The sequence below is a fragment of the Cygnus olor genome, chromosome 2 (assembly GCF_009769625.2).
Source record: "Cygnus olor isolate bCygOlo1 chromosome 2, bCygOlo1.pri.v2, whole genome shotgun sequence".
Taxonomy (NCBI): domain Eukaryota; kingdom Metazoa; phylum Chordata; class Aves; order Anseriformes; family Anatidae; genus Cygnus; species Cygnus olor.
The window spans coordinates 160330908-160342975 of NC_049170.1; the positions used below are offsets into that span (position 1 = coordinate 160330908).

Here is a 12068-nt window from a genome sequence, read left to right on the forward strand (position 1 = left end):
CGGGCAAGCCCCCAGCACTCGTGGGGCGTGTGTGGGCAGCAGCGTGGGGAGGGGACAGCCGCATGGGGAGGGGGCAGCAGCATGGGAGGGAGGAGCTGGGGGCCTGGGCTGCACCCCAGCGTGCAGGTGGGTCGGGGGGGTCAGGAAAGGAACGACGACACCGGAGAGGTGAACTAAACAGTTTTATTAACGGCAGAACCGGAGCCACAGAACGGGGTGAGGACGGAGCCTCTGGCCGCGCGCGGAAGGGGCTGGGGGTGCCGGGGGTGGTGGGGGCCCCGCAGGGAAGCTCCGGCAGCAAGCGGCGCCTGGCCCGGCGGGACCCTGCTCGCAGCCCTGCCTGAGCCGGGGGTGCAGGAGCCCCCCCCGGGCCTGCACGGCCGTGGGGAGGGGCAGGGGGTGAGGGCAGAGCACGCGTGCGGGGAGGAAGGACGGACGGGGCGAGCTCCGCCGCGGGCTGGGTGAGAAAGTGCTTCCAATCGTCATTCAACGCGAGGGGGGGGCGCCTTATTCACAGCGGGGGAGGAAGCGGGGGCTGAGCGGGGGACGGCGCACCCGGCACGGGGCCCAGGCTGCCACCCGCGGTGCCGGGCACCCTGCGCCCCCCCGGCAGCTCCTGGCCGCGGGCAGGGAGGTGGCAGGGGGCAGAGAGACTCTAAGAGGGGAACGGACAAGGGGGGGGCGATGAGAACACCGAACGGAACGTGCTGGGGCGAGGGGAGGGCGCCGCGCACCGCGGGGCACGACTACTTGCGGCGGTGGGGACCCTACTCCTTGGCCCTGCCGATGATGGCCAGGATGTAGAGGAAGATGTTGATAATGTCTGTGTAGAGGTTGAGGGCGGCGAAGATGTACTCCTCGGGGCTGAGCGCCAGCTGCTTGTTGCCCAGGATCATCTGCGTGTCCACCGCCAGGAACTGCAAGAGACGGGCAGGCACGGGGTGGAGGCAGCGCCCCACGAGCGGGTCACCCCCTCGCTGCCACGGGGATCCTGCCGACGGCTCGGCCCCCAGGGAATGACCGCTTCGAACCCTCTTTTTGGCGTCCCCGCTCCCAGGGAGGCTGTGGGCTCCCTCCCCAGCACGCCAGCACTTACACAGGTGAAGAGCAGGGCCCCCAGGGAAGCGTAGATGATGTCCATGATGCGGTTCCGGATGAAGATGCAGAGGATCGAGAAGAGGATGAGCACGACGAGGCAGATGATGAGCACGCCCCGGCAGGAGGTGAAGTCGTACTTGGTCTGCGGGACAGCGCAGGGTCAGCCGGCCGCATGGAGGGAGGAGAGCCGGGGGTCCCCGAGTCTCCTCTGCCCCGAGCCCACCCGGCCCGGCACGGCCCCCCCGGCACGGCCCCCCCAGCACTGCCCCAGCCCCACAGGGAGCCGGGGGCCGCCCGCCCGCCGCCACCCCCAGCGCGCACCTGCAGGGAGAAGATGACGACCGTGAAGCAGACGACGACCGTGATGCCCACGGCCATGATGACAGCGTCAGTGTTGTAGAAGCTGGCGATCATCCCCACCATGTAGGACAGGCTGACGGTCAGGATGGACTGGGGGGTACAAACAATGCATCAGCCGGGCCCAGCCAGCCCCGTCTGCCCCTCGCCACGCGCTCTGGCTGCTCACTCCCCTGAGAAGGTGCTGCATGCACTGGGCTCTGCTGTTTTGGGACAGACAGACCCCCCCCGCTGCCCAGACCACGCCAGATGAGCCCCACTCCAGGACAGTCCCTTCCCCACAGCAGGCAGGCTGCAGGGCCCCGCGCCTTCCCAAGATGTTGGGGAAGCCTCGAGGCACCAGCGAGCTGCCCTCCGCCCCACGAGCCGCTCTCAGCCCCATGGGCTCCTCTCAGCCCCACGCTTCACGAGCCGTGGGGCCAGGCAGGGCGGGCAGGAGCTCACCAGTGCGACCAGGTTCCAGGGGTGCTTGCGGCGGAAGTCCCCGCAGCAGCTGAGCACGATGAGCGAGATAAAGAAGACGGCGTAGGAGATGTAGTAGGTCCAGACATTGCGCTGCACGAAGCCCTTCACGCCCTTCACGAAGGTGAACACCGCCACGAAGGCGAAGGTGACGGTGAGCTGCAGGGTGAGCACCAGGAACACCTGCGGGAACGGCACGGGTCACCACGGGACGCCCGAGCCCCAGCCCCGCCGGCAGCGCTGGGCGCCGGCCCCCGCGCCCCCACCTTGCGGATGAAGGCCTGCCGGATGCTCTTGTCGTCCCAGTGCGCCGAGGGGAAGTCCTGGTTGTCGTAGTAGGAGGGCGGCCCGTCCTCGTGGTAGGTGCTGTGCAGCGGGGCTGCGGGGAGGGGGCGGGCGGTGAGCGAGGGGCGCGGGGCCCACAGCGCCGCCAGCCCCCGGGGGCGGCTGCTCACCCACTCGGACGCCCGGTCCCCGCGGCACGCGGTGTGGCCGCGCGGCGCCTGGTGGCGGTGGGGGAGAGAAGAGAGGTGGCGGGGCTGGGGGGGCGAGCTCTGCTCCCCCCATGGCTGGCCAAAGGGGGAACCCCTCCTCGCCTTGGGGTGCTGGAGGTCCCGGCCCTGCTGTGCCCCCCTCCCACAGCCTGGGGGGGCTGAGTACGCTCCCCCCACAGCCAGCCAAAGTGGGGATCCCTCCTCTCCTGAGGTGCTGGGAGTGCCCCCACACCGCTGTGACCCCCCCCACGGCCTGGGGGGGCTGAGTACACTCCCCCCATAGCCAGCCAAAGGGGGGTCCCTCCTCTCCTGAGGCACTGGGGGTCCTGGCCCTGCTGTGCCCCCCTCCCAGAGCCCGGGTGCCATCGTCCCGTGCCCACCCCCTGCCCGGGGGGCTCCGCGCCCCCCCGCCCCGTGCCCCCCACTTACAGTCCTGGTCCCCGGGCACCATGGGCTGCGGCTGGGCATATGGCGGCTGGGCGTAGGGGCCCTGCGGGTAGGGCCCTGCGGGGGGGTACGGCCCGGCGGGGTACGGGGCAGGCGGGTAGGGCCCGGCGGGGTACGGCCCCGGCCCCGGCGCGAAGCCGGGCTGCCCGTAGGGCGCGGGGGCGAACGGGGGCGGCGGGTAGGGCCCGGCGGGGTACGGCGGCTGCCCGTAGGGCGCGGGGGCCGGGGGCTGCGGGCCCGGGAAGCCGTCGGCCGTCACCAGGAAGCTCTTCTCGTGGGACATCTTCGCCCGGCTGGGGCTCGGGGCCGCCGCTGCGCTGCGGGGGGGAGAACGGGGGGCAGAGCCCCGGTGAGGCCCGGCGGACATCGCCCGGGGCAGCCCCGGCCCCTCCGCACAAGATGGCGGCCCGGCGGCGGGGACGTTGCCTTGGCGACGCCGCCCCCCTCCCCCCCCACCCCCGGCCCGACCCGGCCCCGGTGAGGCCGCCGCCGCCGGGCCCCCCCCACCATGGCCCGGGTCCGGCCCCCGCCGCCTGCGGGCACCGCGCGGCCCAGCTCAGGCCTGGCTCCGACCCGCGCCTGCGCCACCCCCGCAGGGCCTGGGATGTCCGCGGCTGCGGCCTGCGTCGGGGTCTGCACGGCCCCATAGCGCCCAACACGGCCCCACACGGCCCCATAGAGCCCCCCCCCACGGCCCCACAGTGCCCCACAGCCCCCCACACGGCCCCATAGCGCCCAACATGGCCCCATAGCGCCACACAGCCCCACGCAGCCCCACATATGGCCCCGTAGCGCCCAACACAGCCCCATAGCGCCCCACAGCCCCACACACAGCCCCCCACACGGCCCCATAGCACCCAACACGGCCCCATAGCGCCCCACAGCCCCTCACACAGCCCCCCACATGGCCCCATAGCGCCCAGCACGGCCCCACAGCACCCCACGCACAGCTCCGCACAGCCCCACACACAGCCCCACAGCACCCCACACACAGCCCCACATGGCCCCACAGTGCCCCACACACAGCCCCACAGCGGGCTGAACTGGCCCCCCACACCGCCCCCCGCACTGCCCCGCAGCAAGGCCATGCTGACGCCCCACATCGCTCCCCGCACAGCCCCACACAGCCCCATAGCCGTGCCCCAGCAGCACCCCACATCACACCCTACAGAGCCCCACGGCACGGCCCCACACAGCCCCACACTGCCCCACGGCACGGCTGCACTGGCACCCCACACAGCCCCACAGCACAGCTCTGCCCCACGGGGCAGAGACCAAGACCCACACCCGGGCCAGGACGGGGAAAACCCTGCTGGGTTCCGGGAAGGGGAAGTGTCCCCACCGTCCCCTGCCATAGGGCTGCGTCCCTGCACCCTGGCAGGCTGCCCACGCTGCTGGGGACAGCCGGGAGCCCTGCTGCGGGGACAAGGAGCAGAAAGCACGGGGGGGGGTGCGGTGCGGGGGTGTCACGTCACGGGGGTGGCGTGTCACGGGCGGGTGGCATGTCATGGGGGGGCATGTCACGGGGGGTGGCATGTTACGGGGGGAGTAGCATGTCACGGCGGGGGGACATGTCACGGGGGGGGTAGCACGTCACGGGGGGGGGGGACACGTCACGGGGGTGTCACGCAGCCCGGCCATAAGCCGCTTTGCCCTAACGCCCGTAATTCCCCACCGCGGCCTATTTACGGCCCGGCCGCTGCTAATCCCGGGGGCTGCGGGCGGCGGGGGCCCGGGGGCTGCGGGGCCCGGCGGGACCCTGCGGGCCGGGGCTCTCCGGTGCCGCAGCGCCGGGGGGGGGCCGCGCCGCCGCAGCGCCGCCGCAGCGGGGCCGTGCCGGGCCGTGCCGGGCTCTGCGCCCCCCGCCCGGGCCCGCGGACACGCGTGGGGGCCCCCGCCCGGCCCCCTGCCCGCCCCCGGCCCCCGGCCCCCAGCCCCGGGCCGGGGTGCGCGCCCCCGCTCACCGCGCCGTGCAGGCAGCGCCGCTCCGGTCCGCGCCGCGCCGGGAGGGGCGGGGCCTCGAGGGGGGCGGGGCCTGGCGGGGGCGGGGCCTCGGCGAAGGGGCGCGGCTACGGGCGGAGCCCGGGCGCTGCCCCGCCCCCGCCCCGTCCCGTTTCGGTTTCGGTTCCGTGCTGGGGCGGGGCCGGGCCCGGAGCGGTGCGCGGGGGGCGTGGGGAGCAGGGGGGCGCAGGGGGGTGCGGGGGGCCGGGGTCCCCCGGAGCTGTGCCGCCGTGGGTCGGGGGGGGCCGTGCGGGTGCGGGGGGCGCACGGGGTGGGGGTGTTGGGGGTCGCCGGGCTGAGCGGCCCCCCCCCAAAGGAGGCTCGCGCAGGATGGCGGAGGGGGTGCTGGAGGTGGGGGGCGCCCCCCCCGACGCCGAGGAGGACCTCCTCGTCCTCTACTTCGAGAGCCGGCGGCGCTCGGGGGGGGGCCCCGTGCGGAGCTGCCAGCGCCTGGGGCCGCTCTTCCTCCTCACCTTCGAGAGCCCCCAAGGTGAGAGGGTCGGGGCCGGGCTGCTGCTGGGAGGACCTGGTCCAAACTGGGAGCACTGGGTTGGGGTGTGAGGGGGGTCTGGTCCAAACTGGGAGCACTGGGTTGGGGTGCAGAGGGCCTCGGTCCAAACTGGGAGCACTGGGCTGGGCATTGGAGGACCTGGTCCAAACTGGAAGCACTGGGTTGGGGTTTGGGGGGGCCTGGTCCAAACTGGGAGCACTGGGTTGGGGTTTGGGGGCGCCTGGTCCAAACTGGGAGCACTGGGTTGGGGTGTGAGGGGGGTCTGGTCCAAACTGGGAGCACTGGGTTGGGGTTTGGGGGGCCCTGGTCCAAACTGGGAGCGCTGGGCTGGGCACTGGGGGCCCTGGTCCAAACTGGGAGCACTGGGTTGGGGTGTGAGGGGGCCCTGGTCCAAACTGGGAGCACTGGGGGTGGGGGGGGAGGTCTGGTCCAAACTGGGAGTGCTGGGCTGGGCACTGGGGGCCCTGGTCCAAACTGGGAGCACTGGTGAGCTGCACCACCAGCCCGAGGTCGGGGCTGTGCGGCGTGGGGCAGGGTGCGGGTCGTGGGTGCTGCCCCCAGCCCCCCAGTGACGCTCGCCCTCCCCAGACGCCCAGGGCGTCCTGGCCCGGGGCCCCCACCGGCTGCAAGGCGCGGAGCTGCGGGTGCGCCCGGCCCCCCCCTGGGACCCGGCCGGGCTCCTGCTGCAGGGCGTCAGCCCCCAGACCCCCCCCGAGCTGCTGGAGCTCTACGTGGAGCACGTGCTGGAGCGGCCCCCCGGCACCTACAGCCTGCACCGCACCGGGGACTGGGCGCTGCTGCGGCTGCACGAGCCGCTCGATGATGCCGGTGAGGGCACCGTGGCGGCGGTTTGGGGGCGCTGCGGCCGTGCCGGGCTGGCTGCCCCCTCTCCCTGCCCGGCGCCATGGTGCTGGGGGTGCCGCAGCCCCTGATCCCAGCGGCGGGTGACTGGGAGCACTGGTGGGCGCTGGGAGGGCTGGGCGGGGAGGTGCTGGTGCATGCCCCAATGCAGCCCCGGCGTCACCGCCGCCTCCCCGGCAGCGCTGGCGGCGGTGGAGGAGCGGGTGCGGTGCCGCGGGCTGGAGGGGGCCACGCTGGCCGTGCAGCGGCTGCCACAGACCGACAGCGTACAGGTGCGGGCGCCGGGGCTGCACCGGGACCTGCTGGAGCTCTACTTCGAGAACCGGCGCAGCGGTGGCGGCCGCGTGCGCACCGTCCGGGTGCTGCCGGGGAGCCGAACGGCCATCGTCTCCTTCCAGGAGCCCGCAGGTGAGCGGCCGCGTGCTGGCATGGCCTGGGGGGGGCCCGCTTTCTACTTTGCCCCCTCCTGCAGCTTATCCTGGTTGTCCCATCCCTGTCCCTGCAGCGGGGGCGCGCACGGCCCCCGGCTGCACCACGTCTCTCTCCCGGCAGTGGCAGCACGGGTGCTGCAGCAGCCGCACCAGCTGCAGGACAGCGAGCTGGCCGTCTCGCCCTACTACGAGTTCCTGGAGCCGGCGGAGGAGCTGGACCCCACGGACGCTGAGCCGCCTGCTCCTGGCCATGAGGAGAGCAGCCCGGAGCCGGCAGAGCTCCCACTGGAGCTGAGCCCGGTGCCGTCAGCAGCTGAGTCCGAGCCACGGCTGCAGACGGTGACGGAGGCGATGGCACAGGAGCGCCTGGCACTGCCGGCCCCGACGCTGCTCTTCCTGCGCCGCGAGGACGTCCGCGCGCACCTGGGGCAGCTCCTGGCCGGCTGCGCCGCACCGGCCGGCTATGCCGTGGCGGAGGGCGAGGTGGTGGTGACGGCGCGGAGCCCCGCGGCCGCCCGCGACGCCGCCCGCCTGCTGCAGGACGCCCTCAGCCCCTTCACCGTGGAGCTGTCGGCGCGCGAGGCGCTGGCGCTGTGCTCGCCGCGCTGGCACCAGCTGCGCGAGCGGCTGCGGTGCTGCGAGATGCAGCTGGCCCCCGGCACCGGGCGGCTGCAGGGCCTGGCGCTGCGCGGCACGGAGCAGGAGAACCGGCAGCAGCTGCGCGACTTCCTGCGGGACGCGGCGCCCGACGAGACGCTGGTGTCGATGGAGCGGGGCGCGCTGCGCTACCTGCAGCGGCACTACCAGGACCTGCTGGCCAGCATCCCCGAGGTCTCCATGCTGCCGCTGGAAGGAGACGACGTCGCCGGCTTCAGGGTGAGCGTGGGGCCGGCGGGGGGCCGGGCGGTGCTGCCGTGGGCAAGGCTGACCCCGCGGTGCTGTCCCGCAGGTGAGCGGGGAGGCCGGGCGGTGCCAGGCCGCCGCCGAGTTCCTGCAGAGCCTCCTGGGCACCGTCAGCTCGCAGACGGTGACGCTGCACTACCCTGGCGTCGCCCGCTTCCTGCTGGACGAGGGTGGGCAGAGCATCCTGCGCCAGCTGGAGAGCCGCTTCCAGTGCGTCCTCGAGCTGGGCAACATCCAGTGGAGCCCCCCGGACCCCCAGGTACGGCCGGCGCTGGCTCTGATGCTGCCCGGGGAGGCCGGGAGGAGGGTGCCAGCGGCACCGGCTCTGCGCTGCCTGCGTGTGCAGCGCCTCCCATCCGTCCCCACAGCTGGAGCTGGCGGAGCTGCTCCCCCCGAGCTGCCGCCGGCAGCCGCTGCCCACCACGCTCGGCTCCAAGCGCCCGGAGTTGCCCGACGGCGCTGTAGGAGACAGCCTGCCCCCCGACATCGGTGAGCGGGGTGCAGGGGGCTGCTGGGGGCGTGGTGACCCCCGGGTCAGGTCTGGCTGACGCCGACTTCTCCTCGCAGAGGAGATCAAGGCGCTGCTGGCAGCACTGCGCACCGACGGCGCCCACGAGGATGAGGAGGGCAGAGGCTCCCCCCTGCCCGCCCTGCATGAGGCAGCTCTGGAGCAGCTCGAGGGCAGCTTTGGCGAAGAGTGGGACCCCAGCGATGTGCTCAAGCTCCTCGGCAAGGATCAGGAGCTCTCTGAGATGTCTGACAGCTATGGCACCGAGGACGTGCTCCTGGGCAAGCTGGAGGGCCAGGCAGAGGAAGAGGAGGTGCAGATGCTGCTGGCCATCCAGCAGTCCATGGACAGCACGCGGCACGAGGATGAGGAGCTGGAGCGCGCCACCGCGCTGTCCCTGCACTCCTACCAGGAGGAGCAGCGGGCTGGCCCCGGCCCCGCCTCGGAAGAGGAGGATGCTGGCCTCCTGGCCGCGCTGGAGGCCTCGCTGGAGGAGGCCCTGCCGGCAGCCGACACGGCACGGGTGACGCTGTACGCCTCCTTCGAGCAGGACGTGAGCGCGCTGCCCCGGCAGCTGGAGCAGGCTCTGGAGGCTCGGCTGCGCACGGAGCAGGTGGAGAGCGCGGGGCTGCGGGCGCTGCCGGCCGGCTGCCGCCGCTGCCTGGCCCTGCTGCAGCGCCGGCACGCCGTGCGCCTCTGCCTGCGTGACTCCACGGCCACGCTGCACGGCTTCGCCGGCTACACTGCCGCTGCCGCCCGCGACCTCGCCGTCCTGCTGCAGCGGCTGAGGCCAGCAGAGCACGGCCCCCCCGGGGCGGCGGCGCGCTGGGTGCGCTGGGACCCCACGGGCACGGCCGTGCCCTACGAGCCCGCCACCGCCGTGCTGCTGGAGGCGGCTTGGCAGCGCCGTGAGAGGCATCTGGATGTGCTGCTGGACGGGCGGCCCGTCATCATCGACCTGGAGCAGATGGAGGAGTACGACATCAGCACTGCCTCTGCCCTGCCCATCTCGCGCAGCGAGCCCCCCAGCGAGAGCGCCTGGCACCTGCTCGGTGCGTGCCGCGGAGGGACGGGGGTCCCGCACCGCCACGGGCTGCCCCCCCCTCACCGGTGCCGCGTCTGTTCCGCAGGGCCGGAGGTGTCGGGGCTGGACGAGGAGGTGAGGCTGATGCCGCTGGCCGAGGACTCGGAGGAGTTCGGGGACACCGTGCAGCTCTTTTACGCCACCCTGGAGGAGCTGTACAACAAGATCCACATCGTGAAGGTGGGGTCCCCGCGGGGTGGCGCGGGGCTGGGGTCCGAAGCAGGGTCCTGGTGGGGGTCCCGGGGGGTTGGAGCCACAGGGCCTGAACGCTGCGCGCTGTCGGCAGGTGGAGAAGCTGATCCACCCGCTGCTCTACAAGCAGTACCAGCTGAAGAAGGCCAGCATGGAGAAGGCGTGCCGCAGCCGGGCCGTGGAGCGGGTCCTCTTCCACGGCACCACGGAGCAGTCCAGCCGCGAGATCTGCCTGCACGGCTTCAACCGCAGCTTCTGTGGCAAGAACGGTGAGCACGGGGTGGGGGGGAGGACCGCGGGCGCAGCACCACGCGCCAGTGTTGGGTGCCGGCCCCGTGCCCCCGGCGGTGCCGGCTGACCCCTCTGCCGCAGCTGCTCTCTATGGGCTCGGCGTGTACTTCGCGGCCAAGGCGGCCGTGTCGGCGCAGGAGCAGTACTCGCCCTGCGGCACGGACGGCAACAAGTACATCTTCGTGGCCAAGGCGCTGACGGGGGACTACACGCTGGGCAGCCGGGACATGCGGGCACCTCCGCTGCGGGAGGCGGCGGGCGCCCCGCGGCGCTACGACAGCGTTGTGGACAACCTGTCCGAGCCCAGCATCTTCGTCATCTTCAACGACACGCAGGCCTACCCCCAGTACCTCATCACCTGCCGCCGCGCCAAGCTGGGGGCCTGAGCCCGGCGGCCCCCCGGGACTGGCTGCGGGGGGGTCCCAGCGGGGGTCGGGGACGTGGGGATGGCCCCGGGCTGGCCTCAGGGGGCAGGGACAGGTGCGGGGCGCAGGGACGCGGGTGCAACGCATATGGGATTTGGAATAAAGACTGGACGGCTCCTTGTGTGCTGAGAGTGGGGGGGCTGAGGGGGTTGGGGGGCTCACCAGGCCCCTTGGGGGTGTGGGGCTGGCAGGAACCTGGGGGGGCCCTGCTGGAGTGGGCCTCACAGGCAGGTCCCACAGAGAGGTGCTCACCTGTCTGCATCTGTGGGTTGGGGGGGGGGAGTCGGGAGGTGCCACCCCTAGGGTGGGCTCCGGGGGGGGGGCCGGGGGGGCCCGAGCCCGTGGGGATGGAGCTGGGTGGCCCTGGGCACTGGTGCCACCCGTGGCGCTGATGTTACCCGTGGTGCTGGTGCCACCCGTGGCGCTGGTGCCGCGCGTGGCCGCACGATGGCAGCAGCCGCGAGGGGACGGCCACGGGGCCCGGCCCCGCGCGTGGGCACGGGGGGGGGGCGTCCCGGGGCTCGGCCCCCCCCGGTGCCAGGGACCGGGCGGGGGCACGGGGCGGGGGGGCGGGCACTGGGGCCCCAGGGGGGCCGGGGCCGGGCGGCGCCGCTCGGCGTTTCGCAACCCCGGGGGATTTCAGCAGGGTTTTCCGGACCTTGGCACCGGCAGCTCCGGGGCATCCGGGCTGGGCTGGCCCCGGCCCCGCTCCCCCCTCGCGTGGGGCCCGTGGGGGCCGCGGGCGGATGCGGAGCGGCGGCGCTGCTTGGCCCCGGCACAGCGCCCCGGGGGCTGAGCGGGCAGTGCCTCCGTGCGGGGGGGTTAACCCTGCCTGCACCCTGCCTGTGTCCTGCCTGCACCCTGAGCACCCTGCCTGCACCCTGCCTGCACCCCGAGCACCCTACTTGTACCCTGCCTGCACCCTGAGCACCCTGCCTGCACCCTGCCTGTCTCCTGCCTGCGCTGCAGCTGCCTGTACTTGCCCCCCCGGCAGGGCCTCGCGGCACCCTGGGGGTCTCAGGGGGGCTCCGCTGCCCGTCCCCAGCCCATTGGCATGGTGCCAGCAGCGGGCACAGCCCCAGGCACTGGGCAGCACGGGTGTCTGCTGGCCTGCAGTGGGGACCCTTGGGGATTGGGGGTCCCTTTGGCTATGGGGCAGGGCCTCCCTCCCCCATGCTGCCTGCCCAGGGGGTGCCACTGAAGGGGCACCAGTCCCCAGAGCCCAGCACCAGGGGTCCTGGGGGGGCTGAAACAGGGCCGGGACTGCCGGGGCCGTGGGTACTGCTGGAGCTGGCAGGAGCTGGGCTGTGGGCATGGAGCCACTGCCTGGGGATGTGTTTGTCTGGGGGGCACCCCAGAGCAGTGCCAGGGGTGGGGACATGGGGGATGCGGGGGACATGGGGGGGTGCAGGGGGTGTAGGGGATGCAGGGAACATGGGGGATGCAGGGGACATGGGAGGGTGTAGGGGACAAAGAGGGTGCAGGGGGCAGGGGCGTGGGGAGGTCCTTGCAAGACGTGAGGGATCTGGGGACATGAGCAATGTCGGGGTGCTGGGGCCATGAAGGATACAGGGGACGGGGCTGCGCGTTGGAGCTGCCTGCAGACAGCGGGTGCAGGGGACACGGGGGTGGAGGTGAAAGGGGGTGTAGGGGACACGGGCAATGTAGGGGACACGGGGCCATGTGGTGCGGCTGCTGGACATGGGATACAGGGGGTCTGGGGGCCCCAGGGGATGTTGGGGGGGGTACGCAGGGGGCACGGCGTGGGGCAGGTGGCACAGCCAGGGGATGGCAGCACCGCACCCTCCCAGTGCCAGGATCCAGCCCCACGCAGTCGAGCCACAAACGGGGTCCCCTTCCCGGGGGGCATTCAGAGGTGAGGGAGCGCAGGGGCCGGGGGAGTGCCTGCAGCTGGGGGATCCCCAACGCGGCCCCCGCGAGGGTTAAGGCTCCGCGGCAGAGCTGGAGGCGTCCCCGCTGGCCGCAGTGAGTCAGCGGGGAGA

At 73.4% G+C, this 12068-nt stretch overlaps 2 protein-coding genes across 2 annotated transcripts; one reads left to right on the forward strand and one right to left on the reverse strand.

The window, feature by feature from the left end:
• Positions 1 to 169: 169 nt before the first annotated feature.
• Positions 170 to 4879, reverse strand: GRINA (glutamate ionotropic receptor NMDA type subunit associated protein 1). Its single transcript, XM_040547534.1, has 7 exons — positions 4823 to 4879; positions 2841 to 3175; positions 2184 to 2296; positions 1900 to 2100; positions 1420 to 1548; positions 1097 to 1240; positions 170 to 917 (listed from the first exon to the last, which is right to left on the reverse strand). Exons 2-7 carry the CDS (start codon positions 3139 to 3141, stop codon positions 768 to 770), a joined length of 1038 nt encoding a protein of 345 aa, XP_040403468.1. The 5' UTR covers positions 3142 to 3175; positions 4823 to 4879; the 3' UTR covers positions 170 to 767.
• Positions 4880 to 5035: 156 nt separating this feature from the next.
• PARP10 (poly(ADP-ribose) polymerase family member 10) lies at positions 5036 to 10181 on the forward strand. The gene is made up of 10 exons (XM_040547568.1): positions 5036 to 5349; positions 5959 to 6198; positions 6412 to 6639; positions 6784 to 7538; positions 7612 to 7824; positions 7934 to 8054; positions 8133 to 9125; positions 9204 to 9337; positions 9444 to 9618; positions 9722 to 10181. The coding sequence occupies exons 1-10, from the start codon at positions 5190 to 5192 to the stop codon at positions 10024 to 10026; spliced, it is 3324 nt and encodes a 1107-aa protein (XP_040403502.1). The 5' UTR covers positions 5036 to 5189; the 3' UTR covers positions 10027 to 10181.
• Positions 10182 to 12068: the final 1887 nt, after the last annotated feature.